This window comes from Brachionichthys hirsutus, chromosome 7 (assembly GCF_040956055.1).
Source record: "Brachionichthys hirsutus isolate HB-005 chromosome 7, CSIRO-AGI_Bhir_v1, whole genome shotgun sequence".
NCBI classification, from domain to species: Eukaryota; Metazoa; Chordata; class Actinopteri; order Lophiiformes; family Brachionichthyidae; genus Brachionichthys; species Brachionichthys hirsutus.
This window is the reverse complement of record NC_090903.1, coordinates 11086657-11114450: the sequence shown is the minus strand read 5'-3', so window position 1 is coordinate 11114450 and position 27794 is coordinate 11086657. Positions and strand designations below refer to the sequence as shown.

General features: G+C 43.4%; 4 protein-coding genes across 4 annotated transcripts; 3 read left to right on the top strand and 1 right to left on the bottom strand.

Moving 5' to 3' along the window:
- The first annotated feature begins 3004 nt into the window (after positions 1-3004).
- Positions 3005-7200, top strand: ndnfl (neuron-derived neurotrophic factor, like). Its single transcript, XM_068741762.1, has 3 exons — positions 3005-3183; positions 4912-5039; positions 5756-7200. The coding sequence occupies exons 1-3, from the start codon at positions 3005-3007 to the stop codon at positions 7198-7200; spliced, it is 1752 nt and encodes a 583-aa protein (XP_068597863.1).
- Positions 7201-8940: 1740 nt separating this feature from the next.
- Positions 8941-10594, top strand: dnajc9 (DnaJ (Hsp40) homolog, subfamily C, member 9). Its single transcript, XM_068741233.1, has 5 exons — positions 8941-9160; positions 9549-9689; positions 9808-10062; positions 10157-10243; positions 10332-10594. The coding sequence occupies exons 1-5, from the start codon at positions 8987-8989 to the stop codon at positions 10431-10433; spliced, it is 759 nt and encodes a 252-aa protein (XP_068597334.1). The 5' UTR covers positions 8941-8986; the 3' UTR covers positions 10434-10594.
- A 12-nt stretch (positions 10595-10606) lies between these two features.
- Positions 10607-18094, bottom strand: fam149b1 (family with sequence similarity 149 member B1). Its single transcript, XM_068741232.1, has 16 exons — positions 18048-18094; positions 17548-17664; positions 17114-17258; positions 16271-16419; positions 15945-16088; positions 14992-15141; positions 14731-14912; positions 14491-14636; positions 13944-14012; positions 13415-13527; positions 13126-13323; positions 12496-12619; positions 12143-12268; positions 11969-12050; positions 11522-11659; positions 10607-11374 (listed from the first exon to the last, which is right to left on the bottom strand). Exons 1-16 carry the CDS (start codon positions 18092-18094, stop codon positions 11292-11294), a joined length of 2013 nt encoding a protein of 670 aa, XP_068597333.1. The 3' UTR covers positions 10607-11291.
- Positions 18095-19093: 999 nt separating this feature from the next.
- Positions 19094-23891, top strand: ecd (ecdysoneless homolog (Drosophila)). The gene is given in 14 exon segments (XM_068741787.1): positions 19094-19298; positions 19368-19485; positions 19620-19707; positions 19832-20010; positions 20124-20316; positions 20474-20602; positions 20714-20839; positions 21010-21107; positions 21209-21312; positions 21658-21746; positions 21819-21916; positions 22415-22482; positions 22571-22776; positions 23251-23891. Coding segments are annotated over 14 exon segments (1914 nt in total). The 3' UTR covers positions 23464-23891.
- Positions 23892-27794: the final 3903 nt, after the last annotated feature.

The window sequence follows — 27794 nt, the reverse complement described above, 5'->3', positions numbered from 1 at the left end:
GAGGATATTTGAATTGCAAGTGAGGTCAGTTCACAACTGGAGGATGTAAAGAGAGGAAACGGGTGCAAACAACAGGAGGGAGGGATAAGAGAGGAAACAAGAAGAGAAGAGGGCGCACAGGTTTCATTCACTGGATGACATTCACACTGTGTTTAGCAGAAGGAATCCCCCCCCCCCCCCCACACACACGGACTGGGGGGGGGGGGTGAGCAGGGTGCCTGGGGAGACCTACACCACACCGGGGCCAACACAGGAGCTGGGACGGCCCTGACGTGGACACCTGAGCCCTGAAGAGACATGACCTGAAGTATAGGAAGCGAGCAGCACCCCACGGGAGAAGGAGTCAGAGGAACACCCGGCAACAACCTGCTGTTGCTCCTCCTCTCCTCACGACCAGCTCTCATCTCCTTCTCCTCCTCCTCCTCCTCCATCCTCACTCCCTCTCTCATTTGATCCCATCTCTCACTCTGTGTACAGCAGAAGGGTGCGCTGGAGGAAGGTAAGAGAGATGCATGCACGTACGTTGTTGTTCTTGCAGAGCGCGTGTGTGTGTGTGGGGGGGGGGGGGGTCAGCGTCTCCTCTTTCAATGAGATGCGTAAGTCAGCAACTTGTTTCTTTGAATCAGTTATATATTTGTGTGTGTGGGGGGGGTTGTAGTCTCTGGAGGATTCTTTTTAACAGGCCAGGCACTTTTAAAATGTTGTTTTATCCTGACAGCACCACATTTCTTTCCATGTTTAAAGACTGTGCTCATCTCTTTATTGTGTATTTTTCATTCTCTCTGACTACCTTTAACTCCATTAATATCGGGCCATGGAGAGCACATGAACAAAGTGTTTAAAGATTATACTGTATTAGTGTGCAAAAGAAACGTACAAGACAGGTGCACGATGCAAGTCAAAAATGAACTGGAAAAATGAAATGCGAAAAAGTCGAAAAGAACCCCTCAAAACAAAATGCTTAAGATCCAGGGTCATTGAATGCTCAGACCCCATGGAAGCCCACCATGAACCACAGGTTATTTGTCTGACCACAGCAGTAGATGGCGTCTACAGGGACCGCCGCATGCCATTTAATCTGTCCCTGCCCACAGATAACAGAAGGCAGATGGTCCTGCCAGAGCGCAGGGAGATGGAGGACACGGCGTGCAGGCAGAGAGCACGGCACTCAACCCGTCCCTCTGAAAGTGAGCCCGAATCAACTAAATGAAAAGGAAAGCAGCTCGAAAGAGACAGGCAGAGAGAGAGAGAGAGAGGGGGGGGGGGGGCAGCTTATCTTTAATTAAAACTGAAACCAGGATAAATGCAGTCCATTGACGGCGCGGGATAAACATAACGGAAAGAGGAAACTCTCTGGAAGGAAAAGAGAGAGAGAGAGAGAGAGAGCAGGACCATCAAAGTCAGGAGCTCCTGTGTTTAAAGGGGAGTGTGCATTTATTTATAGAGGCCGGTAGTTAAGTTTCACCAGGCTTCCTTTCCATGCAAGATCCATCCCGGTTTCGCCTTATGAAAATTCAGCTGGCCATAATTTGCAGAGAATCCATATGCATATTTAATTAGCGGGTGTGTTTTGAAGACACGAGCCCGCCAAGTTTTTTTGTGTGTGTGTGTCTTCATATGTATCAGGATTGAATGAGGGGGTGTCTGAGAGGGGCTGTGAGGTTGTGCAGCCATCTGTTAATATGTGACACATCAGAACCCATTCGACATGGGGGTTTCATAAGTAGCAGTCGGCCTCATGCGGCCGGCTAAAACACAGACGAACAAATAGAATCCGAGCCTAGTAGCAAAGCAACGTTTTCATTCCTCTGATTCCAATGCCAGATTTTATTTTTTAAATCCCCCTAATTATTGCACTTTCTCCTCTTTTCCCCTCTCTGTCTCCCCGCCTCTGATTTCTCCTGGATCCGACATCCTCCTCTTCTTGCACTCCATTTCCACAGCCCTCCCTTCCTCGGCTGCCCCCCCCCCCCCACCTCATTTCAATTTCAATCTGCCTCTCTCCCGCTGCATGTCTCTCCGTTAGAGCTTTATGGGTCGTTCACTCCCCTCTTTCTTTGCCAGGATAATGAGCAGGCGCCTCTGTGTGACTTTGTAGCCCTGCGACGGTTTGTGAGTTTGGATCTCGGAGCATCCCGGGGCCCGAAAGACTCAGATGTACCTTCTGTAGCTCTGCCTTCCTGTTCCCACTGTGATTGTGATCTGATCCACAGGGCGCAGCGATGACATAAAACACCTTGTTAGAGGGAGCCGGGAGTGTGTTTGTGAATCTCGTGTGACTTTGAACAGATGTGTTTTCTCCGAGGGAGAAAGGGGAACACTGAGGGATTTAATCCTCCTATCCACTGTCAATAAATTGCACACAGACACATGCATAAATACACACAAGAAAGAAAGAGGGAAATAAACACAAGAAAAGATTTTTCCACATTTAAGTATGCGGGTTGGTGTGCATCAGGGCACCCCCAGGTGTTGTTTTATTGCCTGTTTCTGGCTTCATTTTCTCCCTAAAATTGCCGAAAATACCCACAATGAAGAAATATTTGGAGAACAGACCCATTTGAAGTCCCAGACTAAGAATAGGCAAGTAGATGTAAAGGTATCGACTTCAGAGTGATACCAGCAACCCACTTCACACTTTGAAAAGTAATGTGGTGGGCGGGTTTTCTTTACAGCGAGTGCCGAGCTGTACCACACACACACTCACACACACACACACACACACACACACACACACACACATCCCAGAGTAATACAGCATGGCAATCTCTTTCCCCCTGCATGAATAATTCTGTCTGACTAGGATAGCAAGTTCCTTCACATCACTGAATCATCAGCCGCTCCAGCTCTTGAGTGTGAATGGAGCAGTCCAAGTGTTTATGTGTTACCAAAGGTCACTTGACCATTGAGCGATGGGTTTGACCTCTCCACTGTGTGTTCCCAGAGCTGGGGAGATATCCGAGACAGCAGAAGGAGTGAAAGAGACCGAGAAAAGGAAGCAACGATGTCACTCGGCTCCCTGTTCTGGTATCTGGGCGCAGCTTCGGCATTGGTTTGCGGATCTTCTTGGGCCCAGGCGCACTCGTCGTTAGTGGCTGAGAACGAGGTGCAGCTCCGTCCGACTATGTGGTTACCAGAAGGGAAGGTCATCTCCATAACACTACACAAAGGAAGAACCCGCAGGTAAGGTATAGGAAGTAGGGGGGGGGGGGGGGGGGGGGGGGGGATGCGTTGTCCTGTTGTTGATTCCTTACAGCTACGGCCATTTTTCTGCCCAGCATCTCTATATTCATGTTGAGCACAAAGATTAGACTAGAAATATGAGTACAGGTTTGTGTGGTGCTGTTTTGTGTTGTTCTGACATCCTTTAAGCTACAATCTCAAATTGACAGACTATTAAAAAAGAAACTGGGGTCAGCAAGTAAAACTCGTGGCCATTTTAATTCTAAAATAAAACCATTAGATGATCTCATTTTAATTAAACTGCTTGATAGCTTGTGAATTGTGAAATATATAAACCTAAGCTAACATTTATTTCTTTGTTCTTTTTTTGGCTTGCTTGTCATCGTTGATTGGTTCAGTTTCAATATATAGTTATTCCACTATCAAATAAAGAAACTGCAGCCATGATATTTTTGTGTTTTGTTTGTTTGATGGATGTTATAAGTAAAATTTATTTACATTAAAAAAAATCGATTAAAGTTAGTCTTTGAAGAAAAATCATCATTTTAAAGACTTAGAATTTTAGAAGTTAATTTTAGTTCGTTTTTATACATTGCAAGGGAATTTATTTCAAATTGAATCATTCAAATAAAAGATTACTTTTGTTTTACCTTGAAACAAGTAAAATTCTTGCTAAAGGCAAATATAGGGCAAAAAAAAAAAAAAAAAAAATTGCTGTTCAAAGAAGGCCAAGAATAAACCAACCATGAGACCTGATCATCAGATCTGTCCATTTCCAGACCAACAGCCAGTCACCAGCCCCATGAACTGATTCTAGCACCAGTACAGAGAGCCCATTTGGACTGAACCTTCCGCAGCAGTGCCAGTGCTCGCTCGCTGCCAAAAACTGGGTGTTTAAACTGCAAAAAGTGCCTCTTAGTGTGCTTAAGTCTGAAAAACCTGGGTGATGCAAATTATAGAGAGTAAACACTGATTCAGAAATGAATCACTATAAATGAGCCCCAAAGCTCCCTGGGGAATGACAACGTCGCACAACTGTTGGAAACAACCACCATCTGCACAGAATCGTGAATAATGACAGAGGGAAAAACAAATATTTATTCAGAATTAACCATGCAGTTGCTTCATTCCATGAAGGGTAACTAACTGTGGCATTAGAACAAGTAACGATGGTGTTTGGCTTCAGAAGAGACAGTAAATGTCACAACGGGTGGTTGATTTCAGAAGAGACACCAAATGTCACAACGGGTGTTTGATTTCAGAAGAGACACCAAATGTCACAACGGGTGTTTGATTTCCCTTAAATTGCTAGTGTCTGATATGTAAACTGGCAAAAGCACAACATGGACATACCGTAATAGTTTCTGCAGTTATCAAGATCCTTGAAGGTTTCAGCGAACGGGCAGAGCTGAAACTGCCAATGCAGCTTTATTATGATTGGCACGCATGCAGGGAACAGCAAATGCAAAGTTTTTTTTGCAGCTGTAACATTGACATTTTCAAGCTTTTGCAAAAGAAAATTACAGCCAGCTGACTAAATCTGCAAATCAACCCCCAAAAAAAGAAGAAAGAATGTTGCACAATCAGCACTGGCAGGCATCTCGTCTTCTTATCCGTGACCTTGCCGCTGAATTGAAGCAGGATGTTATCTTTTTTTCTGCGTTCCCCTTGATGAATCTGACAGGTTTTTTTATTTTTATGTGGTTATCTTCGGCGTTTTCACCACAGGCTGTACTTCACTCTGAAGAAGAAGGCGCCAGCGATGTCGGTGACCGTCAGCCCATGTGACCTCCCCATCGAATGGAGCTTGTCTGCCCGCACGCTGAAGGACAAACCCCTCAAGAGTGAACTGCACTGTGAGTGAGCCGTTAGCAGATACCACATTAGATACCACATTAGCCTGACGACGGTTGCTATGCTGAGCCAAGATGATCAATTAGGTATTATTATCACCAAATAACACGTAGGGATTTCAAAGAGGGCAAATACTCTAATCTCAAAAAAAAACTTTGCACAGCTGTATTACCACAATATATAAAAACGTTGATCAAGTGATCAGACAGCGGGTATATAAATAATAATTATCAGGTATAAATAGCTTATTTTACCACTGCAGTTACATCACATTTATATAAAGATAAACGTGGCTGTATTTTTTTTTCCAACAATTTTCTCCTATCTATTTCTTTCTTAGGGAGCTAAGACATATATTATTTTAACTCTACATCCTCTTATCAGCATAATTTAACAGAACATTAACAGAAGTGTCATTCAAGTGAAGTGTGTCTCCTTGTGACACTTTATATGCGAGTGAAAATAGTGGTGACCGATGGTGAAGTGGCAATTGTCATTTTATGTATTCGTTTTTTTCTTAACTTATGATGTGCTTGGGAGTTTATCTTATGGCAGTCATGTTCTTTGTGCTCAGTTGTTTGTTGTCCTATGCTTTGCAACCATTACGTTCTACAAGTATAGTTACAGACTTTTGCAGTTCAGTCACTTGTTAAAGCAGAGAGTTCGCTGAGATGGACTGAACTCGTGGTTCCTATGGGTTTTTTTTTTGTTGTTGCAGGGAGCAGCAAGAAGAGCATGCCAGAGGTGTGGTGGCAAGGTCCGGGGAGTGAACAGAAAATGCACAGCTTTACAGGCAATGCAGTGGAGACATACGAAGGTCCTTCCTACCCCCGCGCCTCCATCTACATCGTCAGGATGCGCTCCAAACAGCAGAACACTCGCGCTACAGTGCGTCTCCACGAAGGCCTCGGGCCCTCAGGCGCCTTCCCTCTGCTTCCAGCTGACCCTCAAGTTCACACGCTAGGCGTCGGCATGACCAGCGTCACCCTCAGCTGGGCGCCCAGCGACTCCATAACCAGCCACCCGCACACACAGAAGAGTTACGACTACTGCGTGCTTGTCAACCGCCAGCAAAACTACCCCAGTCTGTGTGCCGCGCGAGAGAGCGCGAGGGAGGAGAAAGAGCAGAAAAAAGAAAAGAAGAAGAGGAAAAGGAGGGTGACGGCGTGGCCAATATTGAAAGAGTGGTGGTGGCAGCAGTGGGACTCTGATCCCGAACCCCAGAGCCCTCCTTCGTCCCTCGATGATGAGTATGCTGATCTCCCGTGTGTGTGCAAAGGAACAGAGAGTGTTTGTACTGTTTCGGAGCTCCTACCCGAAACCCACTATTACTTTGACGTCTTTGTGATGGACAGGCTGAATGGGACCAGCATGGCTTATAAGGGGACATTTGCTCGCACACATGAGGAGGCTCGGATGGCAATCACCACGCTCAGAGAAGGGGAGCTCAGGTGGGTGACCTTCAAAGATAGGGACTCCAAATCAGAGCAGTTCTTCGAGTTCTGTCCTCGGGGCTCGCAGCAGAGTGGCCTCCTTACCTTGCAGAGTTGTGGTGGCGCTGAAAAGATCAGGGTTACCGTGTCCAGTAAAGGTCTGGTTTTGACTTCTCAGGCTGTGAGGGGAGATTTGGCACACATTTGGCTTCAGGGAAGTCCGTCTTATCTCATCCACTTGGAGAGAGAAGGGACAGGCCACCTCTCCGCTTCCACAGATCCAGCTCTCCCTGGAGGACTGATGGCTTCAGTCAAGATGCAGACCGCATCAGCTTACCACCGCAGGGGGGTCCCGTCCCTGCCCTCCACCTTACAGATCAAATCCTTCAACCGGTTGCGCGGTTGCAACAGCGTCACCCTGGCTTGGATGGGCACAGAGGAAAGAAGCCTGTATTGCGTGTACCGACGAAAGCTTGAAAACCATGACGGCGAGGTCAGGGGGGCGTCAGATCTAAGTACACCCTGTCTGGGACCAGAGTCCCGCTCTGACACCGAGAGGGTTCTCTGCAAGTATTTCCAGGAGTTGAATCCCCGACGGGCTGTTACTACTTCTGAGATTGGGGGCCTGGAGCCTGGGATGGTCTATGTGTTTGATGTCTATCTAATGAGACGCTGGGGGATCCCCATCAAATATGCCAGCAAGATGGTGAAGACCAGAAAGGAATGCTAAGCTACTACACCATATAGGGGGATTTTTATACTGTCCCAATTAAGGGCAAAATACATTGGCTATGGACATGCTGTAAAAAACTGATCATGAAAACAAAGCCATTTGTCTGCTGGGGAGAGGTGGTTACCATGACAAGGAGCTATAACCTCTGGAGAATCAGTGGTTATGTTCAAACTCATGCAAGAAGGAAAGGTTCATGAGTATGATCTGCACACCAGCAAAATATTTATAGCATTTAGAGTTCAGTTTATGTGCTTTTGTTTTTCATTGTTAATCCTTATAATGATATGGCAGTTGTCCAGGCCTTGTGATAACAGATAGATCAACACTAAAACAACTACAGGGATTGTGCCAAATAAACAACAGAAACAGATGGGACAGTAATTAGATAGCATCAGGGGACAGCGGGATTTGCAATGCATATCTCCGTAGCTGCATAATGTACAGTCTTAGTCCATGTTGTACAGGAAGGTGGGATATACAGATGCTTAGTTCAAAGTCAGCGTGTAACTTGGTGTTCTGCTTTCGCATGAAGCGTTGAAAAATAGTGACTTGCCTCGTTGTATTTGATGTATTCTTGTGCTGCTTCAAACACAACAATAAATACAAGGGTATCGGTACATTCTCGACTAAGAGATGAATGTACAAAAAATTAATTGTTTTCAGGGTAATTTACCCTTTTACTGTTATATATAAGGACTGATTCATTTTGAAATGCTAATATGTTTGTTTGTTTTGGCACAAAAAAGTAGCCTGACTACATTTCAGAGAGCCTGATCTGAAGGGTAATCATGAAAATATAAGAAAATAATGATTTGTATTTGAAGTTGTTGAGCTCTTAAAATGCGTTGTCATACCTTGGAGATGGCATTCAATTAAGAGGAAACTATTAATTTGGTTATTAGAGGAAAGTCTTCACATGTTCCAGGGAAATTTAATATAACAAAAGTATTTGCTGAATGACTTTTTAACTGGTTTGAAGTAGGCCTGTGTGTTAGATTATCATTCTTAAAGAGAGAAATGTAATTTGGTTGCAATTTAATAAAATAAATAAATATGTATTTGGCACGCATGGATAAAATGCCATTACACCACACTATTTTGGTTTTATTGGTCTAATAATTTTCAGCAATGTACTGTGAAATATAATTACCAGTACAGTAATTTCAGATTCAAAACTTATGCTAAATAGAACTAAACCTAGACGCTCAATCGTAGGGTTCAGGTTTAGTGACATTTAATGTGAGCTTTACAATTTAAATTGAACCACTGTCGGTTTAAAATAATATATAATCGAAAACAATTTAGCAATTATTAATGAATAATTATTATTTTTTCACCACAGTATCATATATGACGAATAATACGTAATGTGTCAATGAAATAGTCAAATGCAATGCAATAAAACATCGTACACAGCACAAATTTACCTGTTTACTTAATAAAATATTTAAAACGTGAAAGTTCGATACATAAAATACAAAACTTTATACTTTATATAAAGTAATAATTGTAAAGCTTTCAAAAATAATGTCACGGCAAAATACGTGAATCTGACGAATTCGATCACGCAGACCAATAAGAGCGCGCTAAAGAAGCTACGTCATCACGTTGCTGGACGTACGGATGTACCTGACGTGCCAGCGCGCCAACTTGATATTCCCAACAAAGCGAGGGTGAACAATAGGCTCGCGTTTTACTTCTGCAGACTTGACCCCGACAGGTTTTTCATTAACATTAAAGGAAGTACTTGAACTTCCGGCTGGCGTGACGTCACACGGTGAGGATGGGTTTGCTCGAGCGGTGCCAGGAGCTCTTCAAGACCCCAAACCTGTACGAGGTTCTGGGCGTCAAGAAAGACGCAACCGAGGCAGAGATCCGGAGGAGCTACTACAAAGTGTCTCTGAAAGTCCACCCGGACCGGGCTCCGGAAGACCCGCTGGCCACGGAGAAGTTCCAGGTTACCGCTCTTGGTTCGTTAGCTGTCGAGCTATGTTTGCTAGCTGGCTAACACAGCTAGCTTACGCGTATCTGAGTTTAGCAACCTCGTGTGAGAGAAAGCGTCGCGCTTTTGTGTTATTTGCTGTTAAAGTAGAGACGTTTCGTGACATTGTTATAAAATAACAGCCAAATATATTCGTAGCTAACGATATGTCGGCAGGGCGAGCTGTTTTTCCTGTTGTCTAGAATAAATGCGACACCGTTAGCCCAGTGCTACCTGGTAGAATATGTTTTCTCATTGATTGCTGCATTGCCCGTTATGTTTGAATATAATGTGTATAATATTCATTATAGCGCTGACAGGTGTGCGTAAACCTGCATCTTAACGTCTTTTTATCCTCCTCCAGGTGCTGGGAAAGCTGTATGCGGTGCTGAACGATGAAGAGCAGAGAGCTATTTATGATGAGCAGGGGGTGGTGGACGAAGAGTCCGGCATCCTGAGGCAGGACCGCTGCTGGGAAGACTACTGGAGACTGCTCTTCCCAAAGGTACTGAAACATGGCAGGCTGTGTGTGTGTGTGTGTGTGTGAGGCAATAATTAATTTATTAAGGAATTAAAAAGCTGCAACACAAATGTGATTTCTGTCCCGTCTCAACTCCCATTAGATAACGGTTCAGGACATCCTTGAATTTGAAGTGAAATATAAAGGCTCTGATGAGGAGCGGGAGGATGTGATCCAGCTGTACGTGCAGCACCAGGGAGACATGGACGCCATTACGGCCTCGGCTTTGTGCTGCTCCCAAGAGGATGAGCCCAGGCTCTGCAGCGTGATCCAGGCGGCCATCGACAGCGGGGACGTCAAAGCGTTTCCAGCGTTTACTCGGGAGGGTGAAAAGAAGAAGAAGGCTCGTAGGAAGAGGGTGAGAAACGAGCGTAAAAGCCTCGTGGCTCCTTCGTGTCATCTTTTATCACCTTGCAGCTTTGTCTCGTCTTTATTTGCAACTGATATTCCAGGCTGATAGGGAGCGGCAAGAAGCAGAAGAAATGCAAAAGGAGATGGGGGTCGGCAATCAGGAAGACAGTCTTGTGATGATGCTTCAGGTAACGATTTCAGGCACTCATCTCCGGAATCAAAGAGTTGTTTGTTTGCCTTTTTTTTCCCCTGTAATTATCCTTTCTCCATTTTCAGCAAAGACAGAAGTCCAGAGAGAAGAATTTTAACAGTTTCGTGTCTGACCTGGAAGCAAAATACTCCAAAAAAAGTGGAAAACCCAAAAGAGCAAAGAAGTGATGGATAGAATGGACATCAAACGGCAGCATGTGGTTGATTTAAAAGAACGCCTTTTCACATTACTGACGCTTGGCCTTTTCATTCTGTGTGCCTCTTCTGAAAAATATCCTTTATCTGGCTTTGATTCTGAGTTTGACAAATAAATTCATATTTATATATTCTTTCTACAGCATTTTCATTTATTTTACAAAGAATGAAAGAAAATGACTTGAAGATAAACTTTTCATTTTTGAGCTGAGCCGTTGCAACGTGGCTTTCCAACATCCCCGACATGAATGACGGGACAAAAACGCTTTTGTGCGGAATCTGTTCTAACAAAACTGTGACTTTACTCGGATAATCATGAAAAATGAATCATTAATACGATGAATGAATCTTATTCACACAAGTACCTATTTGGACATGATCTCTTGTATTCCACTCCTTTTTTTTCTTACACTGGTTGAAATTGGTGTCTTTATAAAAGATACAGTAGTGAAGTCTTGTGTAGCTATAAAGAGAGTATGTGGTTCCATTATTCCCTGCAGTCATTTTACAGATCAAAAACACACTGCACAGCATAATACACAGTACATCCAAATTGAAATAAATATACATTCGCATTCATATCACAAATCCGTAGACATTTCCAGACATACATCTCAAACTGTACATGGGGATGGAGTTACCTTTGTGGATGATTATTTATGTTTGGCAGCTACATAAGCTGATTTCAGAAATATAAAAATAGACCTCTAACCAAAAGAAATCCACCAACGTGGTATGATGTGAAATAAAAAGCTGCTACTTCTGTTAAAAAACGTTCCGTGTTTTGCGTGAAGTTGAATGGCTGAAGGTTCCGGAGCTTGAAAGATCATCTTACAAGCCAGGTCTGCTGGCTCTGGATGAGATGCTTCCCCGGTTGTGAGACCGAGGCTGGACTGAAACAGGCACCAACTGAGCTGTGGGAGAGGCAGGATCAAAAATAAATGATTCATAGTCATGAAGGCAGAAGGGAAAGCTTGTCGCAGCTACCGTAGCTAGGTTGGGGTTATTTAAGGGTCTGAATGAATGGCTGAATTTCTTTCAGCCAGTTGTATTCTACCAACCTGGTACAGGAGCTTGTGGGTCTGGCTCTTCTTCATCTTCAATGGGTGAATGCCCCAAGGGGTGGTGGGAAAATGAGTCCAGGAAGGATGAGCTACTGATGCCAAGACTGATGCCAGTCACACCGATTCCAAGAGAGTCTGGTGGAACGAAGGAATCCAATATTAGAATTCCATCTTAAATGGTCACAGGTTAAATAAAACACAAGCAAAAGAGTTGTGTGAAGTCTGTACGATTCTTTAGGATGTCATGAAGAATCTGGGTGTTAAGTGTGCAAGCTGGGCTGAACCAGACGTCGGGGTCGGGGCCTGCAGCCCAAATCAGCGACAGTGCGGCAAAGCCGTCTATATGCGAGGATTATACCGATTATACGAACAGTCGTAGAAATAATGTGGGAGGAAGAACCAATGAGTGAAGGAAAAGAAGAAGCTGTCTCTCGATTTTCTGACCTGTGCCCACAGAGGCTCTGCCTGGCCGCCCCTGCCCAATGTTGTCCAGTACTGTGAAGGAACGTCGGAATGGAGTGTCCGACTGGGAAAGAAAAGGGGTCACACATAGCTTCTTCGATAGCAATTACATTCCACATAGTAAGCAGGATTAAGTGGTGAGGAGGAGCATCTTACCCTGAATGTATGAGTGGTGTTGGGGCGGGAGAATACGTCCAGCAGGTGGAGCCGATCTCTGGGTATCGAACCGCCAGCTTCATCATTTATAGCACTGTGTGCACGGCTGGACGGGCCTTTCTGACGCTGGTTGCATGTAATAAATGGATAAATACACATTTTAAACTTTAATATATATATATTAGTTTGATGACTGACTGGGCATGCTTTTACCTATGCCTCTTTGATATATCCGTTTATTTTATTTTCACAGTAATGACACTTTGTTGGCACCCAAATGCTTTTTTTGAGCCTTTATTTATGTTCAAATGCTGCGTGCAGCTTTTCCGAGCGTCTGCGGTGCTATGCTGTACCTGTGCGGGTCTGGACTGCTGCCCTGGGTGAGGCGATTCAGGGTCTCCAGTACTGATGGGAGGAAGCAGTGTGTTCCTGCTCAGGGGCAGCAGCGGAGGCATCAGGCAGTCGCTGGCGATGGGTCTGTGGATGAAGACACACACCTTTAAAGGGCAGATTTAAAATGATTTTTGAGTGTTTAGTTCTTTTTTTTTAAATATAAAATATTAGAAAAATCAAAACATGACAAGCTTCAAACATAACAGTAACACCATCTCTTGGATGGGGACCACACTCCATCTGGGAGGAAGCCCCCCCCCCCCCCCCCCCCCCCCTTTGCTGCCTGCTGTCATGGACACACAGATAATAGTAAATGATAATAATAATAATAATAAATAAATAATAAATGCAGTAGTTGCTGAATTTACTTTCCAGCCTTAACGGGAACCAAAACTAAGCTAAATTCACGGCACTACACTTTTATGTGGGGTTATGGCAAGTTCATCTGTGAAGTTGGTTTTAAAAATAAACGACTGAGCCACAGGGCATAAGTTAATAGAGGCTATAAGGAGCCAATGAGAGGTTAAAAATCCAGATACTGAAGGGGTTTGGGTGGAGCTGGAAGGGTTTCCTGTGATACCAAAACTCACAGACGTGTCCCACGGATGATCTCATCCATGGATCCTGCAGTGCCAGACTGGCTCAGGCTGGGAACCAGTGGCATGAGTGTTCTGGGAGGAGGATTTCTGCGTCGGGCAGAGTGTCCCGGGCGGGGCAGCAGAGGTCGGTGTTTGTTGGGCGGTACCACGCTGGAGCCTGGTCTGTGACGCGAACGCTCTTCTGGCTCCCTACGTGGGAAAAGACAAATTGTGCATTTCGACTTGCTGCCAACTGAATATAAAGTGCATGCTTCCAATCCAAAGAGCAATGTGTTCCTACTGGTTCCTATCCAGCACAGTCATGTTCCTCTGCTGCAGGGGGATGCCGTGGATCACCATCAGGTCGTTCAGGTTGTGCTGGGTCGTCGCTGTTCCAGCTGGGACCTTCCCAGACTTTAGAATGGGATGAAGGGGAGAAAAATGGAATATGTGAATATCAGCCGCCACGTGGTTGGTCGATTCCATAGTTACAATGGAGCCTATTAAAAATATATTTAAAAAAATCATCATGCAGTGACATGGAGGGGAATCCGAGATCAAATGTTCACCAACAACATTTACAGAAAACAACAAATGAAAAAATAACGAGCAAATAATTCCAACTACGAGAAAAAAAGGAAAGAAAATCAAATCAGTTACGGTAATGTTGAAAGGAGGTCGTTAGACAAGTGATCAGTGATAACGTTTTTTTGTTAACCAATAGGCACAAGCACGTTTATTCAAGAGATAATGAATAGGATAATGAGCCGCTGTGGACAGTGTGCACAACACAAGTCGCCATGTTGGCTCTAAGTGAGGAAGTTACATACACTGGAAGGTCTTTTCTGCTTTTTGGATTTCCGCCTGGACTTTTGCTTTGAGCCCCTTGACTTTGTGTTCTTTATGGAAGGAAAAAAAGGCATGGCCAAAGGGTGGGAGCAAGAGAGAAGGGATAAGAGCACAGAGAAATAAAAACAGGATGGCATAAAGATGGAGGGAAACAAAGAAAAGCAACAGGAACACATTGTTAAGAAGGTCAGAGAGAAAATAGTGATACAAGTTAATGAAATGGAAGCATGGAAAGACCGAAACAGCAACAGGCAAAGTGGAAAAGTGACAATTTAGTGTTGGCTGTTGAAGATGCGTATTTTAAAGAGGTCACAGTTCGGGATGTTAAGGAAATGTTATCTCCTCCCAGGGCTAAAATAAAGATGCTTTTCCTCAACAGTACTTATAAAGTCTAATTATAAATGTTGAATATCTGTTAAAATCCAATATAGAAGAATTATACACAGTATATATAAAAAAACATTTGTAGTTTTGAGGTGACCTCCGCTGACGGTAAAGAAAATGACTGATGACCCCGAGAGCACTAACCTGCAGCTGCAGGCCAGCTGTGAGCGGGGGGGGCACCCTACTATGGCTGACTTTGGGCAGCATCATGGGCGGCATGGAGAACAGCATGAAAGGATGCTGGGACTCCTGCTGCACCGGGCTCAGGCTCCCCGAAATATTTTCGTCAGCTGCCAATCCCACATATAATCCAAATACAGGGCTTTGTTAAGATATGTTACAGTCGGTGTAATGCTGGCTAAAAACCGTTAAATTCAGTCGTACATGGGGCGCAGCACTCCCAGTGTCGTCGAACCAGGTCTTTCGTCCAGCCGACCAACTCTCGCCAAACGTCGTCAAACAGCAGGTCGAGGACGGCTTGGCGGCGACACCGATATGGCGAGACAGGGGGCAGACAGCGACGCCGCCGACCCGACTCCAGGCACTCTTGCTCCAGCTTATCCTCCCTAGTCAAGATAATTATGGTAAATCAGGTGAACAAAACTAGAATGTTTTTGCTTTCTGGAACAAGGAGGCGTTACTCACAAGTCCCTGCTATCAAAAGCCAGGAATTCCTCCACCAAACCCTCCACTTCAATCACTCGAGGCTTGTCTTGACTGGAAGTGCCGAGAACCCCGCCCAAGTCTGACAAGGAGGACTTTATTAGGATCGCTCTCCTGCCCTGCACATTCAACCTTTCCCCAAGACACGGGGGGGGGACAAATAATGAAACATTAATGTGCACCTTGTAAATAGAACACAGACGTGAGCACATAAGAAGGAAATTCTAACACAAATAAACTCAAACATATAAACGCGCAAGTGCAGTATTCCATTATTGCTGATAAGACAGACCTCGGCGATTCTCTGTAACAACTAGTAAACAAATCTATTCACAACTACCCAGCATAACTTTAGCACGCAAGGTTAACAAGCAAGTCAGAGTATCTGGGTCACAAAGCCACAGCCAGCCCCGACTGCTCTATAATTGATGCGCTAACACCGGTCATCTGGAACAGAAGGTTTTATAAAACACTGTCCTGCAATCTCAAACATAAACACTGTAGAATGGCGGGGGGGGGGGGGGGGGGGTCTCTTAATACTCTGGCTCTAAGCTGTTTCAGGTCAGGGCGGGTATAGAGGTTTCTATCATATACAGACATCCATCCATCTATCCATTTTCTTGAAGACGAGGCGGCCGCGATCGACTCGTCTTCAGCCTCTCAACCGACTTGCGGGTAACAGGGGTCTGCTGGAGCCTATCTCAACTGGCTACGGTTGACAGGCAGGCTACACCCTGGATGAGGCGCCAGCTCTTCGCAGGGCCCAGTATACAGACAGAATGTAATTGCCAAGTGCATCTTCTGAAACTGAGATTTCACATCACTACCAACTTATATTTATAAAACCAAATCATATCAGCGTTATATATTTAAAAATACGCTTTATCTTGCGTCATAAACATTTATTTAACAGGTGAGCTTTGACCAGAACTTACTCGCTACTGCCCTTTTCTTTCTCCTGGGCCTTTCCATCGTCCTCTTTGCCTGCTGATGGACTGCAGGCGGCGCTGCCTTTCTTTGAAGCGGCGTACCACTGGAAGCCTTCGTCACTGGGAGGCATCACCTGAGTCCCCAGGATGCTGTGTAACACATGCGCACATACACAAACGCAAAATAAACAAACAAGTCAAATAATGTTTTCAAATCAATAATGAGATGGCTCGTCGGGTATTTCGCATCATTATTCCGACATCGCACGGCTCTGCCGTTTCACTAAGAAGTAAAAGGTCAGGAAGTCGACAGGAAACTGCTGAAAATGTACCGGAGATGTGGGAAACGTGTGGCCCACTGCTGGCATTCATCCTGCAGCCCCTGGAGAATCCCTCCTCCCTTGCCTCCCCCCTCATATAGCGCTTTGTCGATTTCCTCAAACATCTGCTGCACCTGCAGTGACGCTGCCTTATCGAACTCCTGCGGGACAGAAAGGCAGGAAGACAGAAACACAGGAATAAAATCTGCTTTCTTCTTATACAGTGGCTTTCTGCTTTTCCAGCTGCTCGTGGAAGACACGTTCATTTTTTTGAATGTAAAATGTGCATGACAATCCTCTTTTATGGCCTCCTGGGTGTGTGTATGGGTTTGTGGTCAAGATGGATTATTCATGCGCTGTAACCAAAACTTTAATGATGTGCTGTATGTGGGTTCTCGTGACTGACTTTTTCTCTTCTTCACAGAATCAAAAGTCCTACAAAAGTTTTGAGGGACCAGCTAAGCCTAAGAAGCCCAACATAAAAAAAAAAAACTATATCCAATGGAATCAAAACTTCAAACAAGTAGCCGACAAACAAGATATATATAATACAATACAGAGACTGGTTGCATGCTGTTCTGTGGTTTTCCACAGGATTGCAAAAAAGATAGCTATAAGTAACTGTTCAGACATTAAAACATGCATAAAGGTAGTTCTACTTTAATATTTAGAAAGTACTTTCATTGTTGCAATAGCTTGAGAAGAAGTAAAATGCTTGAGCAAAAACAAACCTTCTCTCTCTCTGTGTGTGTGTGTGTGTGTGTGTGTGTGTGTGTGTGTGTGTACACTAAAATGTTTGCAGAGCGAGGCAGGCACCATCACGTCACATTTACATTTCTCCGGCAGTAGCCTTACATCATATCCCCAGGAGAACACGGAGCTCCTCTCTGTGGAGATGCCGGTTCCTGTGGAGCTGTGGATACCCGACCAGGACCGATTGGAGTCGAGTGAGATGACGGTGGGACAGTCGGAGTGACCTGAGGCAGCAGATGTCTCTGTGCTGCGTGCGAACAACGGGGGGGGTTGTGAGACTTACAAATGGTTGGTGACGAAATATTTAATCAAATATGACGTAGATTCAATTAACCCGCTGCTCGTGGGTGTCTCGTTTCACAAACAGAGGACCTTGAGAAGCAGCTATTGACTCGAGACAGCGTGACGTTACACAGAGCCCAGAGCATGCGTGCGTAACGGTTGAAAGTCGTTTGACTTTTCCCGTATTCTATCATTTGTTGTCTCCTTGAAGAGGAAGCCACCACTATAGGTGTGTAGAGCACGAGGACTGTTACCTGTTGTGAGTCGAGACAGCTTCCTGGAGGTCGTGGAGGTAGTGTTGAACAGTTTGGTTGTCATCTGCTTCTTCTGGGAGAGGGTGGTGATCAAGGCTACTTCGGGATAGCCCACGACTGTATAAAAAACAGTCTGAGAGCATTAATATAAAAAGGCATAGAACTGTAATCACACCTCGAGAGGATAATCCGATGGCTCTCGCTGCAGGGCCGGACTGGTGGTTCTGCATTTCTGAGCCTAATAGCTACAAATATGGTTAACTTTACTGTAAAAACATTCAAATTGGAATAACAGGGTGAGTTTGTAGTTTACAAAATGCGTTTTCCACTCCATTAGGAGACATCATGTGATGCCTGTTATGTCTGTTTGAGGGAGGTAGAAGATGATTGGCCATGATAAATGGATCAATAAGATTGAAATTATCGCACCGTGACGTCATTCTCTAGCAAATGGAGGGGGAAAAACATGTTTACAGGACTGCTTCGTGTTCGGTACTCACATCTCAAGTTTATGCGATACGGGTCTTCGGTTGTATCGTGAAATCATTCTCGTTTTGTCTCCGTTTTTAAACGTTCCAGTCCTCGGCCGTCATTCTCGTCACCACGTCCAGGACTCCTTGGGAATAGTTGAGATGGAGGTCAGACATTTCCTCTGACATAGTCTTGCGTTGTAAATATAGCCAGGGCTTTAGCTACAGATAGCAACGTCGTTTCTAAATGTTGCTGCCAAGGCCACGTTCAGTAGCCTAGCCGTAACTCGCGTTATGTTTACGGGCAGATATATGAACAAAGCACGACCGGCCTTATTTTCTCATTTAAGAGGGATTTCATTGTAGGATAAGACTCATACACCATATTGGTAAATTATATCGTCTAAAGGGTTTCTATTATTTTAAGTTCACATCTTTAAAAAACGAGTATAGCACATTCGAACGTTAGCTAAAGCTAGCTATCGGCACCTCAAATGGTTTTCTTTGCCAAACACCACCCCCAACAACAATAACACAGCTGCCATGGATACGCATCTTCGTTTTCCCGTAGCCTCACGGGAAATTGATTTTCGACAACTACAAAAGCTCGTCGTCATTGGCAGCTACTTCACTACATTACCAGGTATGCATAGCGGCCGGTATCCCCAATTGCGCTCTTAAAATATGTCCGCCATTTAATGGTGGAGTGTGTCGGCGTATTGCGTTTATTAAAGCCAAAATTCGACCACTCCGTTGGTTTATTTTAATTTATTAATGATATTTTTATAATAAAATTGCTATGATATGAGTAATTATCATCTGGAGAACACTGAACGTAAATAACATAAAATGTAGGAACTATTCTGTCGTACCCGACCGAGAAAGTCGAGCATAATTCACAGTAGGACCTGAATAATGACGGCGTGATATAAACGTACGATGGAAGTCTCCACCCTTCACGTTAAATATAAAGATAATCCAAACGCTTTCTGTATTACACAGCTCTGCTTATATTACTCATGTGTATCTGTATAACATTGGTCTGTTTTACAAGTATTTGAAAGAAAACTACCGCAATGGACCACCTGCGTAGGAGTGTTATTCCAGAGGACATGGTTCAATACGGGCTCTTCTCGATCCAGCCAGACGGTTCTGATTCACGGCGGGCTGAGGAACATCTCACAAATCTAGCAGAGAAGATTCTGTCAAAGTTTGCCCCACTCTTGATGCAGTACATATGGCAACATCAGCCATTCAACCTCAAGTATCATCCCGAGAAAGGTAGGCAGATCTTAATTTATTTAAATTAACACTCAAGAATGGATTCATGTTTGTTTTTTTAATTGATAGGAGACACCCCTGCTCACATTGGAGGTAGTACTCAGTTTGGGGACAATGTGGAGGATGAATGGTTTATTGTTTACCTCCTGCAACAAATCACAGAGGCTTTCCCAGAGCTTGCAGCCAGGTGAGTCTAAATGTGCTGCTAATGTATGTGTAAAACTGAAGAAAAAATACAAGAAGGTTGATTGCAACATTTATAAATACTTCAGTTGTATGTAATTTGCTTGTTTACCACTACCTCTGTTTTGTTGGATGAAGAGTTGAGGACAATGATGGAGAGTTTCTTCTGATAGAAGCAGCAGATTTTCTCCCCAAGTGGCTAAATCCAGACTCCAGTGAAAACAGAGTGAGTCAGATGTAATGGAACATGTGATTAAAAAAAAACAATCTTAGTTTTGTTGGCACTGAAGCATATCTTCATTTTGTTGCTGTCTGTAAATCCTAATTTATTTGCTCATTATCTTTTGCAGGTCTTCTTTTATAGGGGAAAATTGCATATCCTGCCCCGTCCCTCCAAATCCAGTGCAGTGGGGTTCTCAAAAGATGTGGTACCAAGTGTTGCACAAGCTCTGGAATTGCTCTCCAGCCATCCAGAGGCCTGTCAGGCAAGCCCCAAGATTTGCTCCACCCTGAGCAAGCGAGTAGAGGGGTGAGATATTGTTTAAGTAATGCAAAAAGTATCATACTTCTTTGCTACAAAGTTATTGTATATATAATGTACTCTCAATGCAAATGCATATTAATCTCCTCTTCCTACAATAGGTACCCAGAGAAGATTAAAACCAGCCTCCATCATGCACATTGCTTTTTACCAGCAAGTATTGCCAAGGTGCTCGCACAACGACCAGACCTGGTTGCCCCAGCAGTGTCGGCGTTCTACCTGCGAGATCCAGTAGATCTGCAGGCGTGCCGAAGCTTTAAAACCTTTCCTCCTGATACAGGAGTACTCACCTTGGTAAACACGCTTGACATTTATGATTGTCACAGCTTTGATCTGTTATAAGTAAATATTTAAAAATATTTAAAAATTGCCTCTACACTGTCTTTGTTTTGTGTAATGTTGTAATATGTATTTTTAAACCAAAACCTTGCACTTCTTTGTATATTCCAAGGTTACTTTCACACGTTGCCTGTACGCCCAGCTACAGCAGCAACAATTCACCCCAGACCGAAGGAGTGGCTTTACTCTTCCTCCTCCCTCTCATCCCCAGTACAAAGCCCATGAGCTTGGCATGAAACTGGTAAGCGATCACCTGTGCTACCTCTAGATTGTGGTCTGTGTTGATAACTTGTAATGGCCAGTCAACAGGGTTGCATTTGATTATTTCTCCGTCTATGTGTCCTGCTTCCAGGCCCATGGCTTTGAAATCCTGTGCTCCAAGTGCAGGCTACCGTCGGCAGAGCCTGATGCTCCTGTTAGTTGTAACCCTCAGTGGAAAGCATTTTTGGACAGTCTTAAAAGGAACGACTACTTTCAGGTTAGTCTCACCATTTGAATGGTAAAGTCCAGAGGAAGGGTAGTCACAGTACTTGACCACACGTATGCTAGAATAGATGTGAAGGGAAGCATTATCAAAGATACGGCACACTCGGCATTGCTCTACTGCGCAGAACAATTTAATTGTTGTTTTATTGTTTGCAAACGCAGGGAGAACTGGAAGGATCTGTCCATTATAAAGAACTGACGAGATCTGCAGAAAACTTTTTCAAACAATCTGTTGTCTCAAAGTCGAGGTAGGTACATGAGTATGTGGTGTGATGATTAACACAATATTAATGAATATACATTATTAATGTCCTTGGTGTAGATCAGTCCGAATGTACCTATTGTGTTTTTGTTGTCTTAGTGCCTTGTCCCCAGGCGAAGAGGTTCTGCAGTTGCTGCACAGCTGCAATACATTTAGCCTGGATGAGCTGAAGAAACAAGAGTCACAGCTCCCCCAGGAGGACAGTGAGTAGAAATCTGTCTGTTAATGGATGAGCAATCTTGACAGGAGCAAGAAAATGGCAGTGTCTGACACCATTTTTATGGCATTGTTTATTTGAAAAAAGTGGGCTTTCTCAATGCTTTATACCGCTGCATTTATTTATCAAAGACTTTTAAATGGTTCTGCCTTTCATCTGCTTCACATACTTGCTGTAAAATAAAGCTATATATATATATATATATAATCTGCCAAATTAGATTTGTTTGTCAATCCAATTTCATATTTCTTTTCCCTTTTTATATCGTAAACTCCATTCTTTACCCTGTTTCTCCTTCAACCATGAGTTTTTTCTTTGTGTCCATCTCCAGGCGACAGCTGGCTGGATATCACGGCTCAGGATCTGGAGCATATGTTAAGAGAGAGAAGTCTGGGGACAGGAGATGTTGGCTCCCAAAACGCCACTTCCACCGAAGGGAAACCGGATGTTGAGAGCACAGTGGAAGGGAAAAAGGAGAAGCAGTATGACAAGGAGGAAGAGGAGTACGGTTACAGTATGGTGGCAGTCAGTCGAGGGATGAAGAACTTCCTCAGTGCTATATCATCACATGAGGGTGCTGAACTGCCCTGGTAAGATATATATACCTACCGTACTCTTCCATCCAGTTTCGTGGTATTAAATCAAGTAGTTTAAGCATAATAATAATACATAAAATAGCCTTATCTTTGAATGTTCAAAATAGTGAAAATAAATGGCTGAGTCTGTCCTGAATAGATCTCAGAAAATATATATTTTTCTTACTACTTGCCCAACATGTCCAACCCTCTCAGCTGGTTTTATAAAAAGCCATCAAGTAATCCTACTGAGGCTCAGACACCCAAACCAGATAACCTCATCAAAGGCTGGGGCAATGAACTTTAAAAGCACCCCCAACAAAGTCCAGTCAGTGTAGCCAGTAATTATTTTAATGTGCAGCTGAATTTTCAATACATCATTTTCTCTTTGTGGGCTGTCTTTGTTGCTGTATTTTACAAGTTAGTCTATCTCATTGTATTTGATTCTGCATTACTCCACCAAAAATCTGTCGCATCACTATATTATTTTTGTTATTTTATTTTGTTGTCTAGGAGTAGTTCAACTCAGCCTTTTGATCTTGACCCGGACTCCATGGCAAATGCACTGGACAGACTGCTTGGTATGTCCTGGAATGGTTATGAGGTAAATAAAAAGTAAGTAATCGTATCTTCTACGAACTCAATCGGTCTTTTTCAAATTCTTCTAAGGAAACAAACAGGAAGAGCTTGATTCAGATGATCTAGAGGACGATTATGATGAGGAGGAGGAGGATGAGGAGGAACAGAGCGAGCAGGGATTGCCTGGCCAAGCAGAGATGAATCAAGCAGGGACTTTGGGCGGTCTTACGGGATACATGGAACAAATGGATCAGGAGCTGAAGAGCACGAACATCGGACAAAGCTTCAATCTGACGGTAAATCTATGCCCTGTAGTGCATCATGCATGATACCATGCGTCTTCCTGAAATGGGATGAGGATGAGAAAGTAGTCTTCCCCAATTCTAGATAGTACCGGTAATTTGATTCCACTTTATGTAAAAAAAGAGGGAACTCGGAGAGGAAACTTCTGTCGAGGGAGCTGAGTTTCCCCAATACGCCATTGCAGCTAAAAGCACTGTCCAAGCACTGTAGACATTATCCATGAAGTCAGAAGCTATAATATTGTAGTAGCTCCCATTGTGCATTAAAAGAATATTAATGGTAATACAGTAATCCAAAATCTAATTGATTCCTCCTTGGGACATCCTCAACCTAGAAAGTTCATCAAAATCTATTCAGAACATTTTGAGTAATCCTGTTAGGATCATAAATGTTGTGCACTTTAACAATGCTCATTTAAATTTGAAAACACAGAATGTCAGATGATTTCTTTTTTTTATGTTTTCCAGAATTACAAGCCGAGCCAGGACAATGTCTCCCCTAATTCTGATGCTGCAGACAGTCTCCAAATGCAGGAGGAGATCCAGCCTCTTGATGTTGACCTCAACCTGGTCACAAACCTGCTGGAGTCCCTCAGCTGCCAATCTGGACTAGCTGGTCCAGCTTCTAACCTGCTGCAGAGTCTGGGCATACATCTGCCACCCAACTCTGATCCCTCATGAAGACAGGAAATGAAATATGGAGATATTTGGCAGACTCCAACACACAACATGTGGTATCTCCAGTGGACAGTCCTACTGTCACCAAACATTCTGGGCATGCTGCAAAACTATTCATTAAAATTCAGGAACGCATTTGATGCATTTGCTAAAGATGTTTGGATTGTGGTTAAACCTGCTTTTTTATAGTCAGCGTAAAATTATTCTTCCAGCGCTTTAACATCTTGTGCATCAGGTTTCTGCCGTCTGGTCTCATGATGTCAGCTGAAGTTAAGAATTTAGGTGAGGCGCGTTTGAGCCTCAGAAAAAGTGATCCTCAACATGTTTGAGTCAACATGTTATGACTCATTTCATTAGGCTTACGGGGGATTTTAATACAAGCTACTTTATGTAAAAGTGGTTTCTCACTGCACTTACATGTGTTTGTTTGAATCAATAAAAGTTGTTTGGAAATAAATCCATGAGTCAACATAATTTCAGTTTATTTGAATGTTTACAATATTGCTTTGGGGTACGCAATTCAACGTTCTCGTCACAATAGCCATTTAAAAACATGATATGTTAAAACATTTATTTTTAAATGTAATTACAAGTGCGCTCTAGTTAAGAATTTACCTTCTGATAGTAGCTTACAACAGGCTCAAAGAAATTGCTCTCAGCACTTTTCTCATCATGACCCCTTCTCATATGACCTTAGTGGGCAAATTCATTCAGGGGCGGCTGCTACTCAGCTTCCATCAGGATTTGAAATGACATTTTCAGCTCTTAAATAAATGTAACAATTTAATTCAACAACCTACGTCCTTGTACAAACACCATTCTGCATCTCACATCCCTTCTCATCTGGAAAATCTCGCAGGATCATTCGAGGACAATGTCTGCAGAGCGTTTGTAGAATATTAAACCAGTGAAATGACGATGTCCAAGAACTCTCTTCGTTTAGCTGGTTTGGTCATCAGATACTTTGGCTGTATTTCTGTCCTGTAGAGCTTCTAATATCTGATTTCTCTACTCTTCTGATACCGTGAGATCCTTCCTTCACCAGCAGAAGTTATTAAATCACAGAAGAAATGCATTAAGGACATGCATAATATGCATCCACATATATGACAGATCTGTAACAAATAAGGTGAGCATTTATGTCATTTCATTTTAACACATAGGCCGGTTGACGGCACGCTGGTTAGTAAAATGGACGTGATATCTTGTCCTCATATGGCCTTTATGGCCCAACTGTAAATTATTAACTCTTATTTCAGTGGAATATACTACGCCATGGTAAAAAATAACCCCGTGGATTTAGCTTAGTTTTGCTGACATTCCATTTCTAATCTCGGCCATTCTACATGTCATCTCAATAATAAAGAAAGGGGCCTCAGGAGTGCAGTGACACGTTACTTTGGAAGGAAGAATGGAGGTCAAATTGTGATTCTGCACCAAATAAAATAAAACTGCGGCCAGAGACATGGATTAAATTATAATGATGTAGTATGAAACAATAAAGCCTTGCTCTGATCTACAAAAGATGCATGAATAGCTGTGCTACCTGCCTCGCAGAGTGCAGCGCTGCTGCAGCGACTGGCGAGGCGTACAGAGCGGCCACACTGACTGCAAAGTTTAGCACCATTCCCAGCAGGAGAATAGCTAACAGATATCCATGGAAGAGCAGGGTATGCCAGCTGGTGTGACTCAACACTTGCCAGGGACTGTCCGGGTGTAGCAGCCACAGGAGGCCCAGAATCCAGCTCTGGTTCAGCAGATGGGTGTAGTAGATGTCAAAGACGGACGCTTGAGCAGCAACGGGTTGCTGGCGATCAGCCTCAAACACTTTACCCAGCCAAGTTAAAGAAAGGCTGTGGAGGATTAAAGCCAGCGGCGCATACAAGTACTCCAGAGGCTCGATGTGTTGCAGACCATGGGAGGCTATAGAGAAAGAGGAAGTTGAGGTTCCGAGGCAAAGAATCATCCCTTTAAATCTATATATATATATCTATAATTTTACCTGAGATGACAAAAGACGTCCCGCTCACAATGGAAATCAGAGTCGACATGTAGATAGATCGCAGGGATGCCAGCCTCAGCCAGAAGCTCAAGCCCACAGTTACTGCAGGCAGCAGCGGAAGCGTGAGCGGGTAGAGGCCGCTATACGGGCTGCTGGCCTTGGCCCACATGGCCAGCACATCGTGGATGCTGCTGCAGATAGAAGGCACCAGCAGCCTCTCACCCAGAGACCTGGTGTACTGCTTCAGAGGCAACAGGCCCAGGACATGCAGGAGCTTTAAGAAAAGCAGGGAGACCAGGACCTGGAAGAGACACAGAGATTTATTCGATTCCATTCCGTTTTAGATTCCGTGAAACGATTCGGTTCTTTATCAATTCGCGAGATGCTTCTGATGTTGCCGCCGGTCCAGGAGCAACAACTCTTTGTGAAACTTCACTCAGGTTCTTGAATTGGCTTTGGTTGACAACTAATGTGATCATATTGACATGAAATAGTTTAATATTATACAATACTTTTTGGGGGTTATTTTGACCCGTAAGCTGAAATGATAGATTTTATTTATAAGACAAAAATAAATGTTTGAAGCAATTTACTTTACATATAAAAAAAACGAACAAAAATATTGAGATGCGTTTGTATTGTGGTTTATTGCACAACATTTTATGCAGGCAATAAATCAGAATCATAAAAATGATATCCTGGTTAATCAGTAACTGCTTGTAACTGCTGATACAGTATCTTATCCTACTCTACTATACCTCAGGCAAGAAAATGTAGTTTTAATACATTGAAACTTGACCCCTGTGGGTCCTTTTTTTGACTGTAGTGAATGAGAAAACCCAGCTTGCAAGAAATGTAAATTATGTTCCCATAATTTCTGATTTAAAGCACAATAAACCAAGTCATCTGACTCGTTGATTGCTAGGAACGATATGTCACATGCAAGAAGGTATGTTTGACTTCTGCACTGAAAGCCCGGGTTGACCTCTGGACTAATATAATTCAGGTATGCACTTCAAGTCCTGCAAACCAAAGAATGGTGTCACCTTGTTAAGTTTGTTTAAGAACTTCTTTAGAAAGCAGTGCAATATAAAAGCTATATTAGAAGTCATATATTATCATGCAGTTATTGCTATGGCTATAAAGAATGCACACAAATGCAACCTGCTCACTTGCACATTTTATTGAAAAAACTCCTTAGCCAGGCAATCTTTGGATGGGGTTAGCCATTGGGTTAAACATCTATCTTGTAAGTGCTTGAGAGCACATCTCTCTCTCTCTCTCACACACTCTCTCTCTCTCTCTCTCTCACACACACACACACACACGCTAGCATGTCACTTCACAGCTTAGATGGCAACTCAAAAGTAAGCCAATAAAAAAAGTAAAAAAAAAACATATTTGTCAGTTATCTTTAACACTGACTTTATTATTATTATTATTATTATCATTGCTTCTTATGTTTACATTTTTCACATACATGTATCCTGTGGGACCAGCATGTTAGCTGTTGTGTGATTTTTATCTGTGGGTGTAGTGGTGTTGTAAAGGTAATTGCAGCAAAAGCAAATACCTGCCGTGAGGCTATTTACTAATGTTAAGTAGCGACCAAACAGAGGCTCATACTGCCGTCTAGTCACGGACGCTGGTAGAAAGTGCAGCATTTTTATTCATTCATTCAGAAAAGGGGGAATAAGAACAACAACAGGCACCAACCTGGCCGAAGCAGAGAGCCACTGAATATGGGTAGTGGTACTGAGGGATGAAGATGCTGGCGACAAAGTTTCGGAGTTTGTCACCCAGGCCATAGACCACCAGGACCGCCAGGCAGAAGGTGGGAACCAGCGGCAGCAGCACATGACTCGATGAGAGACTCTTTGTCGCTGAGGTACACCATCCCCTCCTCCATCTGCATGAGCTGCACACAGGAACAAACAATGCTTGTTGGTAAAAACTATAGTTTTACCAGGGCAGGGATCCAAACTGAGCAGAGAGGTGAATTTACTCAATTTAAATCAGTCAGCGATATAAATTTCAAACCATTATTGCAAAACATATTGTTGGATCCATGCATCCATCCATCCGTCCATTCCTCCATCCATCCATCCATCGTTGTCTTCCGCTTTTCCTCCTTGCGGCTCACGGGAGTTGCTGGGGCCTGTTAATATTGCATCACTTTTTAAAATCTGTGATGCAATATTTATGCATCTAGAATTTTTGTCTGTTCAAATTGTGGACCTTGATTTAATGATAATAGATAACACCTTATTACCGGTATCTAAGGTAATGAAAGAATATTAGAATTCTAGTCTAAATCTAACACCAGCATATT

What these genes read in the sequence shown, in the direction of transcription:
- ndnfl (XM_068741762.1), top strand. Translation starts at nt 3,005, where the DNA reads ATGTCACTCGGCTCCCTGTTCTGGTATCTGGGCGCAGCTTCGGCATTG. An exon ending in CACAAAGGAAGAACCCGCAG is followed by an intron (nt 3,184 to 4,911) that starts GTAAGGTATAGG and finishes TTTTCACCACAG; the next exon opens with GCTGTACTTCACTCTGAAGA. An exon ending in CCTCAAGAGTGAACTGCACT is followed by an intron (nt 5,040 to 5,755) that starts GTGAGTGAGCCG and finishes TTGTTGTTGCAG; the next exon opens with GGAGCAGCAAGAAGAGCATG.
- fam149b1 (XM_068741232.1), bottom strand. Translation starts at nt 18,094, where the DNA reads ATGATTTCACGATACAACCGAAGACCCGTATCGCATAAACTTGAGAT. An exon ending in ACTGTGCTGGATAGGAACCA is followed by an intron (nt 13,324 to 13,414) that starts GTAGGAACACAT and finishes TTTCCCACGTAG; the next exon opens with GGAGCCAGAAGAGCGTTCGC. An exon ending in CAGAGCCTCTGTGGGCACAG is followed by an intron (nt 11,660 to 11,968) that starts GTCAGAAAATCG and finishes TCGTTCCACCAG; the next exon opens with ACTCTCTTGGAATCGGTGTG.
- dnajc9 (XM_068741233.1), top strand. Translation starts at nt 8,987, where the DNA reads ATGGGTTTGCTCGAGCGGTGCCAGGAGCTCTTCAAGACCCCAAACCTG. An exon ending in GGAGACTGCTCTTCCCAAAG is followed by an intron (nt 9,690 to 9,807) that starts GTACTGAAACAT and finishes AACTCCCATTAG; the next exon opens with ATAACGGTTCAGGACATCCT. An exon ending in GTCTTGTGATGATGCTTCAG is followed by an intron (nt 10,244 to 10,331) that starts GTAACGATTTCA and finishes CTCCATTTTCAG; the next exon opens with CAAAGACAGAAGTCCAGAGA.